This window comes from Portunus trituberculatus, chromosome 44, assembly GCF_017591435.1.
Source record: "Portunus trituberculatus isolate SZX2019 chromosome 44, ASM1759143v1, whole genome shotgun sequence".
In the NCBI taxonomy this organism is placed as follows: Eukaryota; Metazoa; Arthropoda; class Malacostraca; order Decapoda; family Portunidae; genus Portunus; species Portunus trituberculatus.
The window spans coordinates 12,954,545-12,979,226 of record NC_059298.1 but is presented as its reverse complement, the minus strand read 5'-3'; the positions used below and the strand labels follow the sequence as shown (position 1 = coordinate 12,979,226).

General features: G+C 44.5%; 1 protein-coding gene across 1 annotated transcript in view; it reads left to right on the top strand.

Moving 5' to 3' along the window:
• Positions 1-24,485, top strand: part of LOC123519010 (uncharacterized protein DDB_G0285291-like) — a 111,128-nt gene extending 86,643 nt beyond the window's left edge. The window contains exons 2-3 of the mRNA XM_045280130.1: positions 21,482-22,004; positions 22,638-24,485. Of these exons, the coding sequence (XP_045136065.1) occupies positions 21,482-22,004; positions 22,638-23,093 (979 nt within the window). The 3' untranslated portion in view covers positions 23,094-24,485. The remainder of the gene's footprint in view (positions 1-21,481; positions 22,005-22,637) is intronic.
• Positions 24,486-24,682: the final 197 nt, after the last annotated feature.

The following is a 24,682-nucleotide window of genomic DNA, read 5'->3' as shown; positions in this document are numbered from 1 at the left end:
ACATGAATATGTGTCATGGTACTGAGGAGGTTAAGCTGTGTGAATAATATTAGGAGAACATTTCATGAGGAATCTTCATAAGTAGTATTCAAATACACGAGCTTTTATTACAAGGTCAAGTATTGTACGAGAGAATACAACAGAAAGACAATATTTCACCTGAAGGATAAGAAAGAAACTGGCACCAGCTGTAGGAGTGTCAGTGATGAACCAGTGACTCAGTTTGTGTGGGATTCACTCTACAGGATCACACCACCACCACCACCACCACCACCACCTGTCGTCTTGCACTGAGCCAATCCATTAAAAGTCTGGCAGCAGAACAAACCATTAGCATCATCAGCCCATCGCAGCTGCCCTATGGTGCATGTTTACCTTCCTTACTTGACCTAGAAACACGATCTCAATAAAACCCACATTTGCTTGAAGCGCTCCAAGACAAGGGTATCGTACTGCAGCACATTCCCACAGCCTGGAGCACTGAGCACACACCGCCTTATTTGATGAGGAGTAATTCTTCTCTCGCCACGACAACTTCCTTCACCTGCACCAGCGTGAGGAGTAGGCCGAGCTGAGTATCTTAATCTTATGTATTGCTTCATTTACGTCAAGTTTTCTCTATGACTTCACTCTTCAACTGGCGTGGCCTCTTCAGCTTAACCTAATTGATACACCTTTCCTTAATAATACTCACTAAGAGATATCTTTACTTTTATAGCCACCTCCAATCTTTAAGCCGAGTAGAAATTGAGAAATCTACAACTTTTCATCCCCTTGTTCTCTTGTAGATGTTTATAGATATTCCATGCATTACTCTTGGCGGTGTTAACTATTTCGTATCGCAGTGAAAGGAGAAACCGTAGAAGCATAAAGGTTAATGATATGGTTCAGATGAAGATAATGTTTTCAAATAAAAAAAAAGACGTGAAGAAATTCAAGGTTTCTTTGTTTACGCTTTATTTACACTTGGTAAAAATAGTCTACGGTTACTCAAGCAAAGCAACAAGTATCATAGAATCATCAGCAGTGAAAGGGTTAACGGTGCAGCATAACGTATAACTGCAAATATAGGGAAGAGAAAAGGTTGCCTGTTTTGTGTAAGAGTTCTCGCAACACTGCTGAGCTCTGTTGATCATTAGCCCCGCACTGCCCCTGACCACTTCCCTGCCTCGCCTCTCGACGGTCAAAAGCAGTGAAAACAAGAGTCAGGCGCCAAATAAGGTCTACCTCCCTCTGCTCTCCTCCACCCACAACAATCGCAATGGCCGCTCTGAGAGACCCACACTGCAGCCTGTCAAGGGAGGAGACACGCCCTACATGAAGCTTGTGTCTCGCTTCAACTGTAAAGCGCCACAGAGCCGCCGACATACTCCCTGCAACGCTGCCACAAAGGTAAAGGAAGGGGGAAAAAAAAAGCAGCCGCAGCTCCCCTCCACAGCCCCCAGAGCCCCAGTGTTCTTTTCGCCACGTCAGGTTAAGGGGAAAAATCAACCTTCACAGTACCAGAGTCGTGCATGACTTGGTATTCGTCCACCCACGACAGAAGCCTTCATGAGCGTCGCTGACCAGGAGGACGACACGGAAATGACATTCACATATAATTTTTTCTATACCTATAACGTCAAAACAATACACACATCTCGCGCGCCACAGTTCAGTTTACGTAGAGCATTCATGTTAACTTCAGATTACACCAAGCACTCCCCTACAAACAGCCTCGTCGCTGTCTCCCCTGAAGCCCTTCAGGACTGGGACGCATTTTTATCAGGGGTTTGGGTATGATTAGACGATTTTATTTACATTAGGAAAGGTGTATGGAAGTCACAAAACTAATCGTCAATGTCTTCACTATTTCAATCCCTACATAAGTTTTTGAAGCAGTATAAAATCACCAAATAGTAAGCAGAATAAATTTTAAGAAGTGTCATGGTAATGAAGAGATTAAAAAATAAATAAATGTCTGCTGATGTTTGACTTTCCTTTGTGTACCTTTGTAGCTGAAATGTGACAATATACACAGAGAGAAACACAGCAATGTATCACGGCAACGCTTCAATCAAGAGGCCAGTAAGCACAGGAAGAGATACAAATGTGTGTCTTTTAACCTAAAAAAAAACACCTTTGTACAACGTTAAGAGAAAAGGTACACCTGTATGTGTGTGTATGTGATTGTGTGTGTGGTGGGGAAGGGGATGTAACAAATTTCAAATCACAGACCCCTCCCTACTCTCTCTCTCTCTCTCTCTCTCTCTCTCTCTCTCTCTCTCTCTCTCTCTCTCTCTCTCTCTCTCTCTCTCTCTCTCTCTCTCTCTCTCTCTCTCTCTCTCTCTCTCTCTCTCTCTCTCTCTCTCTCTCTGACCGTCGACTCACACCTCTTTTGTCCCAGCCCGGGATGACCATCTCGTGACGCCCTCCCGCAGTGACGCTCAAGGGACGCCACTCACACACAAGACAAGTGGACCAGCCAAGAACCAACACACGCCTCCCGCACTGCTCCCCTCCCGCCGCTTCTGGTTATTCATCAAAACCCGCGGGTGTCTCCGGCGCCTCACTCCCCCCCGGCCAAAGCTTCTAGAGGGAGATCATGTTGTGGAAAACTGTACGAGTATCATGAAGAGGCCGTGAGAGCGCTCTGCAGAATGTGTGTGTGTGTGTGTGTGTGTGTGTGTGTGTGTGTGTGTGTGTGTGTGTGTGTGTGTGTGTGTGTGTGTGTGAGAGAGAGAGAGAGAGAGAGAGAGAGAGAGAGAGAGAGAGAGAGAGAGAGAGAGAGAGAGAGAGAGAATCAGAGCACAATACAAACAGCACTTCTCTCATTTCTCATTCTGCCATCGCCTCCTTCAGAAACTGGACACGAATTGGTCGTCTAACTAAATGACTGACTGACTGACTGTCTGACACACTATCGAGGTCATAAGGCGCCGTCTATAATACGAATCTAAACAGGGATACCGAAGCAGCCTTAGCGCATTAAAACTGGAACACAGGAATAGAGAAAGAATGTTTAAAGGGTCAGCACCTCTTGGCCTCTCCCTCAGCAAACAGCAATCTCAAGTCAAGGGGGTCAAGTGTGCTGCTGCTGACTGTCTGACTATCTGACTGCCTGCACTCGTTTTTTTTTTTTAACCCTTCAGCACCATGACGAGTTTCCATACTGATTCTGTTTACTGTTTGGTGATTTTATACAGCTTCCTTCAGAAACTCGTGTGGGGGATTAAAATAGTGAAGACAGTGGTCATTAGTCTTCTGACTTCCATAGACCCTTCCTAATGACAACAAAATGGTTAATCATACAAAAATCTCAAGGTAAAAATGTGTCCCTGTCAGTACTGAAGGGTTAAGGCTGAGATACAACAGTGAGAGGGGAAAAAAAGGTGAACACTGCCGTCTCGACCCTGACTTAATCTAGTCTGTCCTACCACGCTTGTTTTTACATAAAATTTTGAGGAAGGATGGACAGTTTAGGGCAAGCACATATATACAGGGAAGAAGAGTCAGTTTGGTCTTCTCTAGCCAGCACACAAAGATAAAGACAATGAACAATTTTGGGTGCACAATATTAGAGAAGAGTGAAAAAGAGAGTTCTTGAGATTTCCTACGCTGAACATTTCAATTTCATCAGACTGAGATACTAATAAATATATTATTAAGATAACGTTATATATATATATATATATATATATATATATATATATATATATATATATATATATATATATATATATATATAGAATAATGCCGTAGAAGAAGGGAAAAAATCAAAGCTTTCCTTCCCTTAGCGTGCCCTCACAACACGTCAGAACACAAAGGCAACGGCAAGGAGACAGAGAGGCCAACACGTGGCAGTCCCCGTCATGTCATACTCCCTTGGCAAACACCTCTAGAGGGTCACGAGTGCTGCTGTTTCTTAAGCTCATTTCTAAATCAGACTCTGAAAATTAAAAATAAAGAACCGTTTTAGGAATATATTATTTGAGGTAAGGGCAGGAAAAAAAAAAGAAAAAAAAACAGGAAGGACAAATAAAGGGTCACAGTTTCCGATCTTGATATTTGCTGACAGGCTTGATTTCACGTCACAATTTGAAATAAAATCCTGAGAACAGTTTCGGGCATATATTATTAAGGAAAGGAAGAGACAGATAGAGAAAAGCAAAGATCCCTACAATGACCTGGCCTACAGTGTGTGCCAGCGTGGCGGAGGCAGAGTGGCCAGGGTCCTGTTACCGGCAAACACAGCCACCAGGAAATGTGCTTTACGCGGCCAACAACTTGACCTTATTTTTACACCACAAGGGCGAATTTCAGTTTAATGCGGCGGAGCGTCTCGGTCTGCGGCGAGGCAAGTGCAGCGAGCAAGACTATTTTTTTGGCGCGGCTTAACTGCCACTAATTACTAAAAAAAATGCCTGATTTAAGAGCCGCACCTCCGCATCTCCTGTTCCGTTACAAGATGGAATAGTGAGTGTTTCAAGCAGGGCACTGAACACCTTAAACACAACACACCTCTTTCTTTCCCTTTACGTTCAAAATGAATACATGCTACACTTTTTTCTTTCTTTTCTGAATTGTTTTCTCTCTCCATTAGTGTCCTTAGTGGTCACGCGGATTAAGGCGCCGCATTCTGCCACGATGGTGATAGATTGCGGGGCATCGATTCGAACCCCACTAATGACATCTAGCAGCTATATGGCCTTTGTTGCCTAGCAGCAGGACAAATTACTTCATTGGAGGGGGGCTCCCTTGTGATGACTTAATTTGAGGATTGTTTAATCCTTTAAATCTCTCTCCATTAGTCATCAGTGTTAAAGAGATTGCAAGTAATAGGAATAAAAGCAATGGAAATTTTCTCCATCAACAATAGTGTTACAATTTCCCATCTTTAACCCTTTCAGTGCTATGACACGTTTCCATGTCCATTCTGCTTACTACTTACTGATTTTTTACAGCTTCAGAAACTTATCTAGGAATTAAAATAACAAAGATTCTGGCCATAGATGTTTTGACTTCCATAAACCCTACATAATGTAAAAAAAAATCGTCTAATCATACCCAAAGCCATGGTAAAAATGTGTCCCAGTACTATATAGGTTAATAGTAAGGGATTCATTGTTGAATAATCGCCATTACATTACAAATTCACTTTAGCACAAAGTTATACACACGTGTCATGTCACTTACGTTTGTCAATTTTACTAACAACGGCTCAAAGAATTAATGAAGTATTTAATCAGAATACTGCTCCTTATAAAACAATGTCTGTCATGGCAACACGGGAGCTTTCAATCTGGAGTAGTGACCCTTCAAACGTTACATTTTCTTATGTTCGTGGCGCAATCAGAGAAAACAGAGATGAGGCCAAACTAAACTATACTGATGCCTGGGCGTGAAAAGTACAATTTTCGTCAAGATCAAGGAGAGCAAACCAATCGAGCAAACAATAATCATATCACTGGACAGCTGTAGAGAGAGGAGAGAGAAATATGTGAAGGTTTCCTCCTCCTCATGTCGTAGTGGCATGGACATTACTGCAGGAATTAACTATTTGTCCTACAGTGTGTTTGTTAGGTTAAACAGGTGGCCAGCCCAGGCTAGCAACACTCTTGCTAAGACACTCGAATTGCCTGTTCTTAATTAGAATTGTTGTTTACATTAACTAATAGGTTGGTCTGTGTGGTATGGACTTTTAAGTGACGCACACATGTTGTTTTCATGTTTACTCTCGACTGGATTAATACATCTACGATCAAAGGTGTACTTTTTAGAAATGTGAAGATGACCAAATAAGACTCAATGCCAATTCACGAGAAAATCAACGTATATACATTTGTTCATGAATAGGATTTGATTTTGCCTGTTTTACTACATAAAAGGAAAATATATCAAACCGACTTATTCCATCTCTGTGTTTATAGAATGACACTGCAGGTATGGTTCTATATTACCCCTGTGAGAGCGAAGGGGACATGTATTGTGCTGCCACCTGGTGACAACCACTAGTTCTGAAAATTCCCCATTGGTACAGAATGTAACGCGAGGGATTGTGGCCTCGTTTTCCCGGTGTGTGTGTGTGTGTGTGTGTGTGTGTGTGTGTGTGTGTGTGTGTGTGTGTGTGTGTGTGTGTGTGTGTGTGTGTGTGTGATGTAGTCTCAGTTTATCCGAAGATCGGTCAGTATGAGCTCTGAGCTCCTCCCCCCCCCCAGTAGGGGAGAGGCTGGCTTGCAGACCAGCACACGACTGTGGTGAATACCGAAACTCACACACACACACACACACACACACACACACACACGTAAACTAAAACTTCTAATAAAAGTGAAAATTACATTCCGTGTTACGCCACATTATTAGCACCTGCCATTGGGACTTTGGATAACAGTTGTAAGGGTTCTCTCTCTCTCTCTCTCTCTCTCTCTCTCTCTCTCTCTCTCTCTCTCTCTCTCTCTGAAAGATGTTCCTTCCACGAAACTCAGGTGAATGACATCTGAAGACAATAAAAGGAGACTATACCACCACACCACCCCCACCTCCACCATCACCACCAGCCTCAATACCACCACCACAATATATCATCATCATCATCATCATTGCACTCACGAACACCCAAGTTACAGCAACACCTTCCCATTTGCAACAATGGTACATTACATAGTTCATCCTTTACACACACACACACACACACACACACACACACACACACACACACACATTATACATTACAAACCCTTATAACAACACTAAGGAATAAAAATTAAACATCCAACACTTTTCTCTTAATATACACTACCTCTTTTATCCCATACCACCTTAATCCCTTCAGTACTAGGACACATTTTTACCTTGAGTTTTGAGTGCGATTAGACAATTGTATTTACATTATGAAGGGTCTATGAAAGTCAGAAGATTATTGCCAGAACCTTCACAATCTTAATCCCCACGTAAGTTTCTGAAGCTGTATAAAATCACAAAATAGTAAGCAGAATAGATACGAAAACAGAGCGTTCTATAACCTGACAAACACAAAATGCTAAGTAAGATTCACCACTCTACATTTCCCAGACAGGACCGAGATGAAGAGTGACAAGAGAGAAGAAAATAAGCGAGGACAGAAAACATTAGACAACAGGTGTTAATTGACTCAAGAAGACGAGAGGCTGTTGCACTCCATGGTAGAAGTTATAAGAGAAAACGGAGGTGTGAAGGGGTGACTACAGTATTATATTATGAGTGTCCATGTTATCTTTTTTTTTTTCTTTTTAGTAGCTGAGTGAAGGAGGGGAATGCAAAGCGCTAGTTATATTTAGAGCTGCGAGGGGAAGATTGAGGAGTGACAAGGTGGGGATGACAGCGACTAGTGAGGAATGTTTACGTGGGGATGGGAGTGAAAAATCTGACACACACACACACACTCTCTCTCTCTCTCTCTCTCTCTCTCTCTCTCTCTCTCTCTCTCTCGTACATACACTATAATAAAAGGGATGTTTCGGAAGTTCGTTGCAAGTTGCAATCGTGTTATTCTAAGTGAAGACTTATTCTTACTGCAGGTAATATATTATACGGTATTGTATTTTCTAATTTTAATTCATCTAAGATTAATTACACCACTTTTCAAGATTGCTCATAATGTCACACAAATTCAATCAATGCCCTTAGAAATGTTAAGCTCATCTCCATTAATCCTTATCTCCGTAAATCCTTCATCAATGTTAATCACATACAATAAAACCACAAACATTAGGTGCCAATTTCACAGCTGATGCATCTCAATATCAACTCAATGCTTGACTTCTATAAATGCCCATATAATGTATACACCACAATATATCATATGTAATTATCTCCTCAATATTATATATCTTAATGCATCAACTGTGGGAATTGCACTACACATACATAAAATCTTAATATAACATCCTAATAAATACACATCCTATATTTGTTTCCTCCTTTCACTTAAATGACATAAACATTGTCTTAGACTGCATTAACAACTATAGAGCTTTACTCACTAATACAAGAAAGAGTCTGTCCATGACTCGAATGTTTCTTCTCCTCCTCTCGGCCACTGCCTTCTGCTTTCTCCTCTCGTTTCTGCCAAGATTCTAGATCTATCTTCTTGCTGGTTTCTGCTTATTTTAAATACTCAAGGTTTCGTACCTTTTCTCCACGCCCATTTTACCATCTACCATTCAGAGATCAGACATGTGGAGGTCCACGTGTGACAATGTAAGGACGAGAACACATACGAAGGTAATGTAGAAACAACCTTAAACGTAGTAGAAACAACCTTAAACGTAGTATACACAACATTGCCTTACTGGTGTTTCATAGGCTCAACTTTTCCCTAGTCTCATAGCACGTTCCCCATTGGTCTAAACATGAAATACTGCTTGTTCATTGGCCATTTAAAACCACCCATCCTGTTCAACTACACGTGGGGAAACACGTCTTGACTATACCACTCTCCAACGTCGTAACCAGAGTATTTTGTTTGAGTGTTTGTTTGGGTCTGCGTAATATCTGATGTCTGGCTTCCCTCTCTAGCTCTCTTGTTTATGTTAGGCCTCTCACTCTCGTGTTCAGTTCAGTAGGGTCCCTTGTACAATTCTCCCGTAGACGTAATTATTTACATCCTTGTGCCACTGCTGCATCACGCTATGTCCCACCAGGCTGTGGCATGCCAGGGTATGACAGATGAAGACAAGCCCTCTCGCATCTCTTTTACGTGCAGGCTTCAGGTAGTGGACAGGTAATGCTGGGCTCGGTGGCAGCAGGTGGGGCGGGTGGCTGGGTTCACCTGAGCAACGCGACAGGACGTTCCCTTGGGGCAGAGTGCGTCTCGGAGCCTCACCCCGCCCCGCTGCTGGAAAGACCCGAGTCCTTCCCAGCCAGGCGGACATAGCAGCTGTGTGCCAAGTGGGGACGTGGGACGGAAATGGCAGTAAAGGTCACTGGCTGTCACATATTCCTCTCTCTCTCTCTCTCTCTCTCTCTCTCTCTCTCTCTCTCTCTAAAAGCTTCGGCTTGATAGACCTGGCCTAATGTATTTAACTTTGTATTTTATCCAGATATGTAAAAAAATGTAGCAAAAGGCAAATAAAATATATCAATATCAATATCTCTCTCTCTCTCTCTCTCTCTCTCTCTCTCTCTCTCTCTCTCTCTCTCTCTCTCTATGAATCGAAAGGCTACTGACTTTGCCATGCGGACGAAAAAGGTAGAAAACTCGACAATAGCTCACGGCAAGTTTTTTTTCATTTTTCTTCTTTTTTTGTGAGGCGGCGTTCTCATAACCCTTGACGGCGATATATGACCTCTTTGTAGTTGAATCTCTCTCTCTCTCTCTCTCTCTCTCTCTCTCTCTCTCTCTCTCTCTCTCTCTCTCTCTCTCTCTGAGCCCAGCACGGAGAGGAGGCGGTGGCTTCGTCAGCTTCACAGGAATGGCTGGGAAGCTGACGTGTCGATGGCTACATTTACTTGTTGACATTATTTCCTTTTCCATTACAAGCTCAAATAGAGACAGTCGAGTATCCTTGACCCTGACCCCTCCTAGAGTCCCGCCATGCGAGCAGAGGACGGGCGGTGGTCAAGAAACTGTTGATGAATGTTGACGGAGGATGTTTACTTTCCGTCCACTCTTCCCCGCCCTCCACCTGCCCTCCCCTAACGTACCTCTAATGTAAAACTATACCATCACTTTACCTACAAGCACCTTTTTTCTCTGGTTTAAATTCTCTACCGACACACATCAACATTCATAGACCGGGGAAGTGGAGATGAGCATGAAGGCTAAGCGCCACCTGTTGACCTCCACCTGCATCAACCGCTGGCTTTTCTATAGTACCCAGTACAAGTGTATTTCCGACGTAGACAGAAACAGTGAGCACACAATGTAGACATTCTCAGCAGTTAATTGTCCTGAGCGTGTTGTCCAGGAGGGGAGTGGCCGGGGTAGGGAACAAGTGAACCGTCAACATGGACAAGTTTTCACTGATGCTTTAGAAAGTGATGAAGTGCTTTGCTTTGTGTACGTGAGTCTGTTGTGGTTAATTCTCCGATAAGCTATCCCTGATCCTCACCCTGCTTCACACCCCGTCCTCACCCTGCTCCACACTCCGTTCTCACCCTACGCTATACTGTCCATCCCTTGATGCACACAAGACCACCTTAAATGCAGGGAAGCTTATATATATAGAAGGAAAACATTCAACATATTCCTCACTTTTGCTACTTGAACAATTTTCAGTGATTCTATGACACAAAACTTCATGCTTTCTTCGCTAATCGAAAAAAAAAAAAAAAACTGAGTTCTGAAAATTGAAGAAACACAATTTCGTCTTGACAGATTTTACGCAAGAGTTCCTGACAAACTATCTAATGAGAGAGAGAGAGAGAGAGAGAGAGAGAGAGAGAGAGAGAGAGAGAGAGAGAGAGAGAGAGAGAGAGAGAGAGAAACAGGAAAAAGTCATCAGATGTTGCCGGCCGGCCTACAGACAGTGTTCAAGCTTCGTAACAAAGCCTCACTCACCCATTAACCTCAATATAAGGCAGAGTGAATACCGTCCCTCCTTGCATCGTGATCCTCTCGTGAAGTCATTAACTGTCAGCCACCTGAAGTTCAGCGCCAGTCATGGAAATCAAGACAGGCCGCCACAGACAAGGAGAGAAAAAAATCAGCCCTACAAAAGAATTAACTTTCTTGACACACAAACTCTGCTGTAGTGATGCTCACGCTCGGCGGTTAGCGCCCCTTCCCGCCTGGCTCAAGGTCTCGCTTGGCGCACACTGTCCAGAATATTTCTAACCTTGAGTATGGCCATTTTTCCTTCTGGCCCCGAGACAAAGGCATTTAAGCAGTGCTGGAATCACCTAATGACGGTGCAGCATTCACCAGGCGCCCTGCAAGGCAATACCTCCAGAAGAAACAAGTACATTAATAAAAACAGATTGCAGGGCTCCAGCTGAAATATGCTTCTGCTATATTTCTTTTCTCTTCCTGACGCTGCAGCACCCACGGCCGGGTGTGTCCCTGAACCATTGTACATCTCTGGACTCACCAAGTCCCTGCCCGGCACGGCCCACCTGGGTAAATGTTGACCTGGTAGTGGCGCCGCGGGGCACATGGACGCACGGACAGCGAGGTAGAGGGGGTGTGAGGGAAAGACTCAAGGGCGCCGCGCGTGTCGTGTTGGTTCGCCCTGAGAGAATAAATACTGATTGAAGAGCTTTTGGAAGGACTTGCAAAAAAGAGCACTTATATGTGAGCACGTACTGGCCTCTGTGTGTGTGTTTGTGTGTGTGTGTGTGTGTGTGTGTGTGTGTGTGTGTGTGTGTGTGTGTGTGTGTGTGTGTGTGTGTGTGTGTGTGTGTGTGTGTGTGTGTGTGTGTGTGTGTGTAATTCACCTCGGTCTCCTGCTGGTCATCCAGCCAGTCTTTCCCATTACGGAGCGAGCTCAGAGCTCATAGACTGATCTTCAGGTAGGAATGAGACCACAACACACTTCACACACCGGAAAAGCGAGGCCACAACCCCTCGAGTTACATCCCGTACCTATTTACTGCTAGGTGAACAGGGGCCACAGAGGCTTGCCCATTTGCCTCGCCGCGTGTGTGTGTGTGTGTGTGTGTGTGTGTGTGTGTGTGTGTGTGTGTGTGTGTGTGTGTGTGTGTGTGTGTGTGTGTGTGTGTATAAAGCTAACAGGCTGACGTCCCGTGCAGGCAGATTCCCTCCCTCCTCTCCTCCCTCTCCCTTACCCTCCGCCTCATCTTGAGTCACCGCGCCCCACACGCCACCAAGCCTTCATCTCCGCTCATGGCTTTCCCTCCGCCAACACCCTTCATTCCCTACCTCCTTCCATCCCTTTTCTCCAGTCCTTCATCTTCCTTCACCAGATACACTTCATAAGACACTTAAGACAGAAATAAACTATTTTTGCAATAGCGGAGAGGAGTTTCTCAGGCCACGGGTATCTTGGGACGAGTACAAGGTCACATTGGTGATTTCTGCTGCAGAGAAAAATATTGAAACGAAAGAAAGAAAAGTAAACGTGGCAGACATCTCCACATACTGATGGGGCTGCATGACAATCGCTTGCGGAAGAGAGAGGCCGTGGTTGGCATAAGGATATCGGCAAGCATTATAATGAGGGTTTATTGGTGTTCGTGCAGCCGCTGCCTCTCCTGGTGAACGATGGCCTGCCTACCTTCCCCGGGAACTTGCACCACCTCACCGCCACTACACTCAACGGGGATATATTTCCATATCGTTACGACCTTTCCTTTACTCAAGGCCTCATTTCTTCCCTGCCTGCTAATCTCTACCTGGCTAGCCAAGGCAGAAAATAAAAATTACGAAATTTTCTATTTTGCACCAGTTTAAATAACTGAGACAAAAGTATAGTACTAAGCTAATAAAAGTTTAACTATATCAGTATTTTCAACATGAAAGACACGATTTATAGTCTGCAATCGCTCGGTCTTTCGATGCCACTTTACTTTTGATAATACACATCATTGCTTATACAACATTGACTTCAAATCTGTTTATCAGTCACTTAAATATGTAATTGTGATGAAAATGTACAAGAGAAACAGTCAGGAATAAAGTGGTGAGTTACAATGCCAAGTAGTTCAGAGGTAAATAGTGCGCAGTGAGGCTGACGCTGTGAGTAGAAAGTTTTGCCTTCTAAACAGAGAAGTACTATACACAGCTGCCTGTCACTGCGTCAGGATCCAGGTGTGTGTGTGTGTGTGTGTGTGTGTGTGTGTGTGTGTGTGTGTGTGTGTGTGTGTGTGTGTGTGTGTTACGCCATCCCTTGGTTACTCTTTTTAATACACATGAGAATCAACACTAGCGTGACCTTCGGCTGTCTGGAGCCTCGCCCTCACGCCCCGCGCCCCTCAGTCCTCCCGGCCACGACATGCTCCACTCCCTCCACGCCCTCTAAACACTCTACAGCATATACACTCTACCACTCTCCTTCTGAATCGCACCAATAACAGGCAACTGTTGAGCAGCAGCAATATGCAATAAGCCCCTTCCATACACTCTGTAAACATTCTACAATCATTAATATTCCCTTCAAACAGTCTTCATTTCTTCATAGCACCTAAAGCTCTCTTTCATATTCACATTCCAATTCAAAGAAACATCATTACAATAGTGCCAGATAGCAGGGTTGCATATTAAGCCCGTCTCCAGTTCTGCATCTCTCACAGCACCCAGGACCACACCACCCATCTAAAATCAGTTACATTATCATAAAGGTAGAAACAGATGGAAGCACGCACACTGAGTCCCTACATGCCCTTTATAAACAATCTACACTCCCTCCCAGCACCAACATTCCCCGCCAAAAGCATTTCCACTCAATAAAAAAAAAAAGCTGCATAATTTTCAAGGCACTGTTGAATGTCAGGGTCGTGAAGGGCCGTACATTCACATCAACACCAGCCACCGCATCTCCTCACAAAGATTGCCTCACGGACCCCCTGCATATCCTCTTATTACTAGAAAAAGTAATCATGTGCACGGAAAGGAAGCATAAAGTACAAACATGTCTTATTCAAAGGATACACGGCTTGGGGCCCTCCTGTACAGCCTCACCCTTCCTGTCTCAACCAGCTTTTTTTTTTTTTTTTCTTTCCCCACCACTTTCAGTCACAAGCCTTCGTTATCATACTTCTCCTTTCATATACCTCTGCCTTGCTCCCCTCCTCTTTTTGTTCTTCCCTCCTCCTCCTCTTCCTCCTCCTCCTGTGTCCTCTCGGTACTCACCCTACCAAGCAATCTCGCGTGACGGATCCTTATTGATGGACTGAAACTCGTCACGCTCTGCTGTGTGACCAAGAAACCAAGAACGAATATGTTCCTAGTTACATCAACACAAAATTAGTATAAACCACATGAACAGCGTTGGATAAGTGAGAAACCGAGAACAAGAGCCGAAAACACAGTATAAACCACTGCAAGAGCCGAGATTGAGTAAGAAACCATGCAGAAGAATGTAGCAAAGGAGACAGTAATGAAGAAAAAAAGAATAAATAAATAAAAGGGAACATTTCAGCAACACTAAGGTTCAAATTCTCAAAATGTTTCGACGTCTTATCACGACAGCATCTTTGAGCAAACTTCGGGTGGAAGTTACTGGACAGTTTTGAAGGGCGTTCTCGTGATTCCAGCGATAATTTTAATAAGTATTCTGCACCACTAATGGAAAAAGAAAGCACTGCGAGAGCCTGACTCGTTGTGCAGCCTTTGAAAACATTCCTTACGAGCGAACAATGTCTGTAGTACGTAAAAGGGGCTTGAAAATTATTGGCAAGTGGGAAGCAGCAACAACAACTGTCCCCAAAGAATGTAGACGAGCCGACGTGTGTACCAACAACCTCAACTTCCGTCCAGGAGAAAAGGAGAAAAAAAGAAGAAATAAAACGAAGCCATTACACATTCAGACGCCCCAGAACACGAATCTTCTGTTTGTACCAGAAAAAACAAACCTTAAAACTGAAGTAAAGGTACAAATGCTTGTACAAATTGTGCTGGTAAGGATAATAAGTCAACGTCTTGTCTCGAAATTATATCATTAAATTATGGATTTACTTGGCGGACTTTTGCTTTACACCAGCACAAAATAAGAAAAAAATATATAAAAAGTTGATAGATAAAGAGATAAATAAAATGCAGCACAAAATAGAGTATATTCTAAAAACTAAATACGAGCAACTGGTACTATTTATATTAATGAATCAGCAGAGTAAATATTAGCAAATTATATAAACACCTTAAAACCTCTCTCTCTCTCTCTCTCTCTCTCTCTCTCTCTCTCTCTCTCTCTCTCTCTCTCTCTCTCTCTTTCTTTCTCTCTCTTTCTTACGATAAAATATAATATAATTCCCAGCCATCGGAAAGCAAAGCAAGTCGCCAGATGTAGCACTCACAAGCAACCAGACAACCGCTTCCTCTGTCCCCCAACCACTTCACCACCAGACCAGTAAAATAAATACCAATAAAAACTTGACACATAAAAGCTGACAGGTCTGGGCAGCAGCAAGGAAATACCTGAAGCATCTTGGCCCACGAGGAACCATCATTTACTTGCATTATTATCATTATCATCATTATTATCATTATTGAGACGCGTGCTTGTTCCTTTGCCACCAATGTTACGTTAATCCTCCCATGAATTGTACGCATGTGGAGGATGGAAGACAAGAATAGACCTGCTAAGTTGTCGTTCTCCAAAACAAATAAATGAATGAATGGATAAATCATTAAATTCAAATCCAAGAAAAAAAGTTGATTTCTAAAGGTGTTTTTATATTTATCTTCTTAAATACTTGCTGTCATAATAATGGAAAAGAACAGACAGGCAGAGAGTTCTGGAGTTTGATATAGAAAAAGGAAAAATAAAAGTGGTGATTCTGTCTGCCTCCTGCAATAGTGACACGGGCAACAAAGGGGTGAGTCAGTAGAAAGACATGTGGTGTGAGGTCACAAAGTCCACAAGATTCACAGTAACATTGACACCGAACAGGGATCAACTCACATAACCTGTCTCATGAACACCTTGCAGCAAGTGGCCCAGTGCTGCCTGTGTGTTCCCAGCAACTCCCTCTCACTGGCCACACCAAACAAGCCTCCAGCGGCAAGTCAACCCAGTTTTTGTCCACGAGAACCACGGAGGCTCATCCTAACTCTCCTCACACACTTGACTCGGCGTCTTTCTCACGGTTTTACTACACAGAGGATTCCATTAATGAATATACACACTAAGCAAATTGTTAGACGTGATTTCTTACCAATTTCTGTTTGGGAAGTCAAATGTATACACAAACTTTTCGCCAGGTTAAGTTATCATTCGCTCTCTTTGACAGCAAATCTTTACGAAAACATAACTTATAAACGGATGTTGACTTAGGACTCTCTCTCTCTCTCTCTCTCTCTCTCTCTCTCTCTCTCTCTCTCTCTCTATCTGTAATCCACTCAACAACACCCATCAATTTCACACCCAAGACTCGGAGCTAATGCAAAACCCACACCTGTGCGCTAAAAATGTCCCGTGATGACACCCTACAATAATGACGCACCACACACACACACACACACACACACACACACACACACTCTCTCTCTGCTCCCGGAAGACCCTGCCACGCTGAGCCACACATGAACTCGTTTCCAATTCAAAACGCTACACGGCACGATACACCTCCAACACACCAACTCCTCCTTACATTTACACTCACACACCAGACACTAGGGAATGAAACACCGTCCACCCATTACAAGTGCACAAACACTCCCTGTATGGTCACGTCGCCCGTCACTGATCCCTTTAGATTCACTCTGCGATACTTACTAGAATTACACTTTATCTGCTACCTCTGGACATCACCTGGGACGCTTAATCTTTACAAAAAATCCGAGTGAAAGCAACATCCGACACTTATCCAGCTGGCGGACACCACTCCAAGCCAGTGATCCCATTCCAGACGTCTTCCTGTCACTTACAGATACGAGGCACGCAGGACAGATGGAATGGCTCGGTTCAAAGTGCTTCTTCTGGAATGTGGCCAGCCAGACGTCTGCCACTCTGCCAGATAGTCGTGAAGAGCAACAACAGCAAACGCAGTAGTGGCGCCACCTCCTTTAATAGCAATTCTAACAATAACAATTACGGGCATATTGCACTTACACACTCTGTCGTCTAGGATCAATGTGAAACACTACACTCACCTCTGTTGTATTTAGTGTTCTCCCTCACGATCTCTTCAAAAGACATCCAACTAATACTTGTGACTTACCACTGAGAGAGAAACACTAAACACAGGAGAAATTATTGTAGCACGTTGACTACTGATCATGATTGTATCTTTACTAGATCAACAAACGTGTAAATGCAAAATCAATCAGTAACATCAATACGAACATCAACAATCACAGCCTTATCACCACTATCACCACTAACAGCGGCATCAGCAGCAGCACCACCACCACATGTAGCCTTGGGGGGTGACGCGCGACATTCCCTGCGAGTCAAGGTGACGGCCCCTCGTTTGGCCTAGGCGCCGCGGGGCGAGGCCGCAAGCTCACTCAGGACCTCGGCAGTGACCTTCATAAACCTACGTTGCTCAGAGCAGGCAAGTGTTGGCGGGACGCGTGCTGTCGTGGTAGTCTTGTTGGCGAGATGAAATAAGTTCTTCAGACCGCAGCTGTGGGATGGACGCGTCATCTGGCCGTGGTGTTGCGTCGCGAGATTTCTTCGCCCCCCCCTTTCCTCCTGCCCGCGTCCTTCTCCACCAGCTGTGTTTCCCAGTCAGCTTCTTTTGAGAACAAATAACACTAACGGTATGTGAATACTCTAAATCATTACAAAATTAAACAAAACATGTGTGCACTGCCTTTTCGAGAGACGCCGTTTTAAAGCGATTCTCCCCCACTCCCTCTATTTTATTTACTTCTTTCTCAGAATGTAAACAGACATCTTCAAGACATCAGTAACAGCAACACAAGCCTAATTCTCATATTCATTGAGGAAGTACCAGACGCGCGTCAACTAGCAAATACTTCAGTGACTCGTCTCCCTCCTGCCATGAAAAGGTCTTTAGCACTTTACACACGCGCTGCTCACACTTCTCCGAGTAATCTGTCACGCTTTGATTTACATATCAATGTCAATCAAAAAAATTCAGAAATCTAACCAAATAATGGTAATGATGCAACACTAATAAAGACGCTGAGATGCATTAAAGAAGAGAAAAAAAAAAAAACATGTCAATAGTCAAGTAAACAACCAGCAAAACTATCCCAGTACTATTATTCTACATGCTACATTTCAAAGTTGTAATAATAGATGTACTAGTAGCGAAACAGTCAGTGAAGGAAATGAGAGAAATGACGCCATGAATCTGCACCCCTACCTTGATACAAACACGACAGCCAACACTCACCACTGCAGGCGGCGAGGAGGAGGCAAGGGCGGGCCAACAACGACACCACGACGCCAACACATCACTCACGTTTGCTTTTCAAAACATTTCACACATGAGTCACTTCAGAAAAAAACAGTAATATTCAGATTTTTGGTACATAACTGAATTATCATACGCAGTTTTCTTTTCATATTAATCACTTATGCAAAATAAACTGTAGTCCAAAGTGATCTAGTCCACCAAACACTGCTCTACATTTTCCACTGGGTTTAGTTCACGACCGTTTAATGTTACATGCCAGACTCATTTCAATATCGCGCCAGTCCCACACGTCTCTACTGGAATCATCACTCATCTAGAAAGAAAAGAAAGAGAAAGCGTTAAACACATATAACATGCATGAATGACATGAATGTGTTCTCCCTGAAGGAACATCATCACCACATCCTCTGCTCTACCACTACAAAACGTGCCGTCACTCCCAATACATCACGCTAATCAACCCATTCATGTTTCTCTCATGTTGCTCAATCTGTGGTTAGGTTCCGTCGCGTCACTTTGTTACTGAGATTCACCTGTGATTATAAAAGTTATTTTGGTATATTGTGCAGTGATGCCGCGGGAAGGGAGGCATGCAGTTAACAAGTCCAGATGAGTAGTTAGCATGAACATAGTAGAAGAAAGCAAGAGATGCTGAAGACAGCAAGACAAGAGAAGATTACGTCTTTGCTATTCATCTCTGACTGGAATACGCCTGTTATCGAGTTAGGTTTGGAAAAAGCATATGCTATACTAGAGTTGCTCTTGGAATTGATAAGGACAGCATGAAGAGGAGCATTTCACTGAGTTGCGATGATGTGATTGTATACGTACATTATGTTGCTGAATTGTGATTGATTACGCCTATTATGTTAGTGAGTTGTGATTGTTCTACATGTATGCTAACTCAAAGCTCTTTAGGGAAGGAGCACGAGGTGTGGGGAGAGGTAGGCCATTTCATTGAAAATACTCATATTACTGGTGCGTACCTGCTTCCATTCCCTTCTTGGAATAACTACAACCATGACCAGATACAACACCATGATAACTCTTCGCGTGCAAGTCACGATCTCTTACGGGGGAAAGAGACCACAGTGCATCAGTGTGGTTGCTAAGGACGGCGGAGCACTATTGTTCCCCTACCGCAGCGAGTTGGCCTGCGTCCCGCTGTACACGGCGGGGTGGAGGTGCGTGCCGTACGACAGGGGAGCTTGGCTGTGGTATAGAACGAGCAGGCCATGGCGGTGCCCTTGGTCATGGCCAAGCTGCTCTGCTACAGGAATCTCGCTCTGCAGCTGTACTGCCAGCGCGGGAATGACGTCAAACGTAAGGGGATTTTTAACTACCGCCGGGTGATGGAGCAGCAGTAGCAGCAAAATTAACTACTCCTGGCAATGCCGTACTCCAAGGGCTGGTGGTGGCGCTGCCTCGCCTTCATTTGTCCCCGCAGGGAAGATCATGAGGGCATGGAATTGGGCTGTGAAAAGCGAGGCCTCAGCGATAGAAACGGTATGCGCAAAATGGCGCGTGCAGGTCACCCAACACTGCCCGAGACCTTGCCATTGGCCAGCCTTCCTCCTTGGCCATGATCATGGGGGAGATAGCGAATCAGTACACGGCCAGCGGGCAGTTTGAGGCTGGTGATGGCTCCACTGCGGCACAGCACGCGGACAGCGCGTGGCGTCGTATATGTACTTTTTTTTTTTTTTTTTTAAGAGGGGTGAAGGAAAGGAAGCTAGCTAAGAGAAAAAGAGGATGGGAAGCGAAGGGGTAAAAAAACAGTAGGAGAAAAGATAGGATGTGGGCTTGACGACAAAGCTATTTTTAACTTTATTTTGAGACAACTCACAGAACTCACATAGTAAAAAGAAAAATTTATTACATAAACATCAATTTCCATCTTGCAATCCATGTATATGTACTCTGGAAGGCACGAGGTGTTTTGTGTGCCAAGGTAAAACGGCGGGCGGAGTAGTACGAACAATCCTGACAGCAGGGCGCACGGTAGGTGCCTTCTGGGTAGCGCGCAGTGCTATAAGTGCCATCTGGAGACTGGGGTGGGATGCTGCGTCCCTCTGGACAGCTGGGAGGCTGGCCGGAGTGGCGGTGGTGGCGTGCACATTCATATTCAGCCAGGACATGTAGCTCCTCGACTGGCAACTCTGCAGTCTAGCTGTGACCATCTTGCTGATGGACGTCTGCGTGTGGTGTCGGCGCCAGCGAGAGGCATCAAACAAAATGCGTCCTGCAAAAAGCCACTCTGCCGCCAATGAGTGCAGCATTCACCACTCCAAAACTTGAGAGACCACCACTTGACCATCAGAAAAAAATTAAATAAAATATTCGAAAGGATAAAAGAGAAAAATGCGAATAAAATATTTAGAAATGTAGATATTAAACAGATTGTTGGGTAATACAATTTATGTTGGGAAGCTGAATATGACATTTCGAATATAACAAAAAATGCATTCCACTGTCTCCTTAAAAACTCAATTTAAAAAAAAAAAAAAATACAAAACAATTCAAATTCATTGCATATTGTCAAATAGATTTGTCTGTTGTTTGTCTATGGGGAGAGAGAGAGAGAGAGAGAGAGAGAGAGAGAGAGAGAGAGAGAGAGAGAGAGAGAGAGAGAGAGAGAGAGAGAGAGAGAGAGAGAGAGAGAGAGAGAGAGAGAGAACAGGCATGAATGACATACGTAGGTACTCTCCCTGAAGGAACAGCACCGCCACATACTCTGCCCTGCCTACACATGGCAGTCCCTGTGTGAACAAAACTACCTAAGTCCACTTATCCTCCTCATCCATAAATTTGTCTAATCTTCTTTAAAGCTCCCTACTGACTCAGCACTAACATGATTACTGAGTCCGTTCCATTCATCAACCACTCCTAAACCTAGATTTCTCAAGCTTGAACCCATTATTTCTGGCCTTATCCTGGCTACTGATCTTAAGAACTTTGCTCAAGTCCCCTTTGTTATAATTGCCTCGGAGTGCCTCCATTCCCTATACATGACGCTAATCAAACCATTCATGTTTCTCTCGGGTTACTGAATCTGTGGTTATGTTCCGTTACGTCGCCTTGTTACTGAGATTCACCTGCTTCCTCGTACTGTTTCCGGTTTCCTCTTCGCCTCCCGTGTTCTCCTGACAGTTTCATTCGATTTTCTTTTTTTTTCTGGTCTTTGTTCTGGGCTGTTCCTCCATAAATTAGGAGCTTGATGCACTCTTGGAGGAAAGCGAAAAGTCCCTCATTTCGTGAATGGAATTAATATTGACCACGTACCAAAAGTATCAGCAATGTTATAATTATTAAATTTTTGATTAGTCATTCATTTCCTCAGTCTATTATGTTTATATTAGTCTACTGAAATACTGCAAATTTTCAACATCATTTTTTTTCCTCCATTGGTCTCCACTGCAGCCACAAACAAGTGTACGAAACACTGCCACCATCAAAGTCCTTGATAGGTGTATACAGTACACTGCCCCTAATATTTGCACACTTTTCGCAGGGTGGTGACAGCGCTGGTGGTGGTGATAGTGGCGGGCGTGGCGTGCCGGGGCGTGGGCGCCTTTTCTCTGGGGCGGCTCTTCCCCGCTTCGAGACGTGGCGTGCGCGGCACACTTCTCTCCAGCATCGCCAACAGCAAGGTCCCGTCTGGCTCAATGAAGGACGCGATGAAGCAGGCGATAATTAAAAGCCAGAGCAAGCAGGAGGCGATAAAGCAAAACGATAGTTTCAGGCAGGAAGCAGTGAAGCAACAGGAGGCAGTGAGGCAGCAGCTCCAGCAGCAGCAGGAGTTAGTGAGGCAGCAGCTGAAAGAGCAGCAAGAAGCAGTGAGGCAACAGGTGAAGCAGCAGGAGGCAGAGAGGCAGCAGTTGAAGCAGCAGCAGGAGACAGTGAGACAGCAGGTGAAGCAGCAGCAGGAGTCAGTGAGGCAGCAGGTGAAGCAGCCGCAGGAAGCAGTGAGGCAGCAGGTGAAGCAGCAGGAAGCGTTTAAGGAGAGCAAGGACACAACCACTACCACGGTGAAGGTGAGACAGGAAACGGAACACTTTGAAGCGATGTCAACACTTGGGTGAAAGAATAAATCTTCCTTTTACTATAGAGAAATTAGGGGTATTGAGAAAGTACATGTCTATCATATCTGTACTGACTGCAACGATTATCACGAGTTTTGATCAAATTCTATAGGAAAAATAAAATCATGAATGCCAAAATACTAAAAAATATATAGAAGAGACTAACATGAGAATATTTCTAATATGCAAACATAAAATAGTCATCACAATATCGCCAGTAGACTTTACTTCATGTTTACTGTGTCACCCTTTTGCCTGCCTGCATCCCCTCTCTTTCCTCTTGTATAAACGTTTATTTATAAAATATTGCCGCTAATTATTGTGCATTAGGAGGTGCTGGATGGTGGCACATCTCTTGGCCTTGTGGCACAGCTTATCCTTTGTGTTGGGAAGAGACAAACACAGGTCAACACACACAGTCATTCCCTTCTCCACTCCCTCCACTCCAACACAGCCACCCCTGATTCCCATCCTGCCCCATCCACACACAAACGACACAATACAAGCCACATCAAGGCAAATAGGGAAACACACACATACACTCACCCACCCACACCTAATGTCATCTTCCCCGTTCTCCCACAGCCACGCGTCCCGCTCCCCGTCACCGACTCGCCCATCTACTACATCCGCCTGCCGCCGAGCCCTTACGTGTACATGCCTGGCCTCGGGTACGTGTCACCCAACCGGAACCACTTCACCTTCCTGCGGCCAGACGTTAACTTCGTCAACAACGGCAAGCCTACTAATGTATTCCACTTCAAGGCACCCGTCACCACCCCATACTTCCATACCACCACTCCATCTACCACCACCACTACCACCACCACCACCACGACTACCACGACGCCACGCCCCACCACTGCCAAGCCTCAGAAGCCGCCCACGACCAAGAAGCCGAGTCCCATCACGTGGCTGACGGGCCCCTGGTTCTTCAACGGCCGCCCCTCCAACCTGTTCATCTACCGCTCCCCGTACAACCCCGGCCACCTGGACAAGCTGCACAAGACATACAGCAAGCCCGGCGTCTATGTTAAGTAAAGGCAGCGCGTCACCCTCACCACTGTCTCACCTACCACATAAATTACTCAAGAGCGGGACTTCATTTGACAGTACTAAATATCATCGTTACTAAGCGGAGTTATGTTGTCTTCAAACGTGGATATAAGTGGTTTAGGTTAATATGGATGCAGGATTGTTTTTTTTTTATTATTTAGTTTTCATTTCCAAGACATACAATACAAAGTTTAATGACATGTTTATCCTCAAAGAATTTATTAGACGCCATTGCTTTTCATGGCATTCTCCGTCTGGTCGATTTATTGTTCGTATAAAAATCCCAGAAAACCTAAAATGTAGCCACCTTAAATCTCAGTCCGCTTGTGTGTCCCTAACATGTTAAGAAGATGCCAAGCCACCGCGTTGTCCCTTGTTATTCCCCGCCAGGATATTCCGCTGCTCGTCAACACAAGGTCAGATTCGGCGAGGAGAGTGAGTCATGTTGCCAATACCTGAACGCTGGAACAGATCAACCGTGTAGTACTAGATTACCAGAATTTTTTTTTTTCTATGCGCTGCATATAACACAGTTATATGCGCGACGATGGGCCATATTTTGTTCCTGAGTGTTCTTGTAGGATGGTGTGTGTCAGCGTGTCCCAGGAGTCCGCGACTGTGATCTGCTGAGTGTACTGCTGGCCGTGTGTGTGTGTGTGTGTGTGTGTGTGTGTGTGTGTGTGTGTGTGTGTGTGTGTGTGTGTGTGTGTGTGTGTGTGTGTGTTCAACACTACAGAGGCTTCCTGAGGTACTTCCGTCTGTGTCACGATGAGCCGCTTATTTGAGGTCCTGATAAGGAGCCTCCGCCGCCTTGCACTGCCAGAGGCGGTGTGTTTTGGGGACGCGTCTGTCCACGCCTCGCTGCTGACCACTTGCTGCCCTCAGCTGTCACTCTTCTCTTCGTGGATTCTAATGCAATGCCAAGTTGAGCTAAGTTGTAATACGCCACAGGTCGTTAGGGTGGCGTGGCGACGCGGCAAGCAGATAAGATAGTGCTATGCTTGTTTCCTTTCCTCGAGTGTGTGTGTGTGTGTGTGTGTGTGTGTGTGTGTGTGTGTGTGTGTGTGTGTGTGTGTGTGTGTGTGTGTGTGTGTGTGTGTGTGTTTGTTTGTTTGTTTGTTTGTTTGTTTGTGTGTGTGTGTGTGTACGCCTGGGTTACGTACATTTTACGATTTTTGTTGATAATATTATCAGAGAATGTAATATGTTGAGAGTTTTATAAAACGTGTTAGTACTTTATATATTTGTAAATATTTGTTACTTGTTTTCCCACATTTTAGTATGCAAAGCTTTTGGCTTCCATGTGTTTTACAGTTTCCTGTTCACCCGCTTCTCGCCGGGATGCGCTGTGTGACCTAATAAACAGTCTGTCCATCACAGGTCTTTCTTTCCTGCACTACAGTCCGGCAGTAGGGCGTCGCCTCAGGCCACACGTGCTGGCAGCGGTGACAGGAGATGTACGTCTCGCAGCAGGTCAGTAGCAACAAGACGTGGTGGTATCCGCTCCAGCCCACTGGGAAAAACTATCTTCCGTTACTAAAACACTTGCTCTCACTGTTTATTGCAGCCGGAAG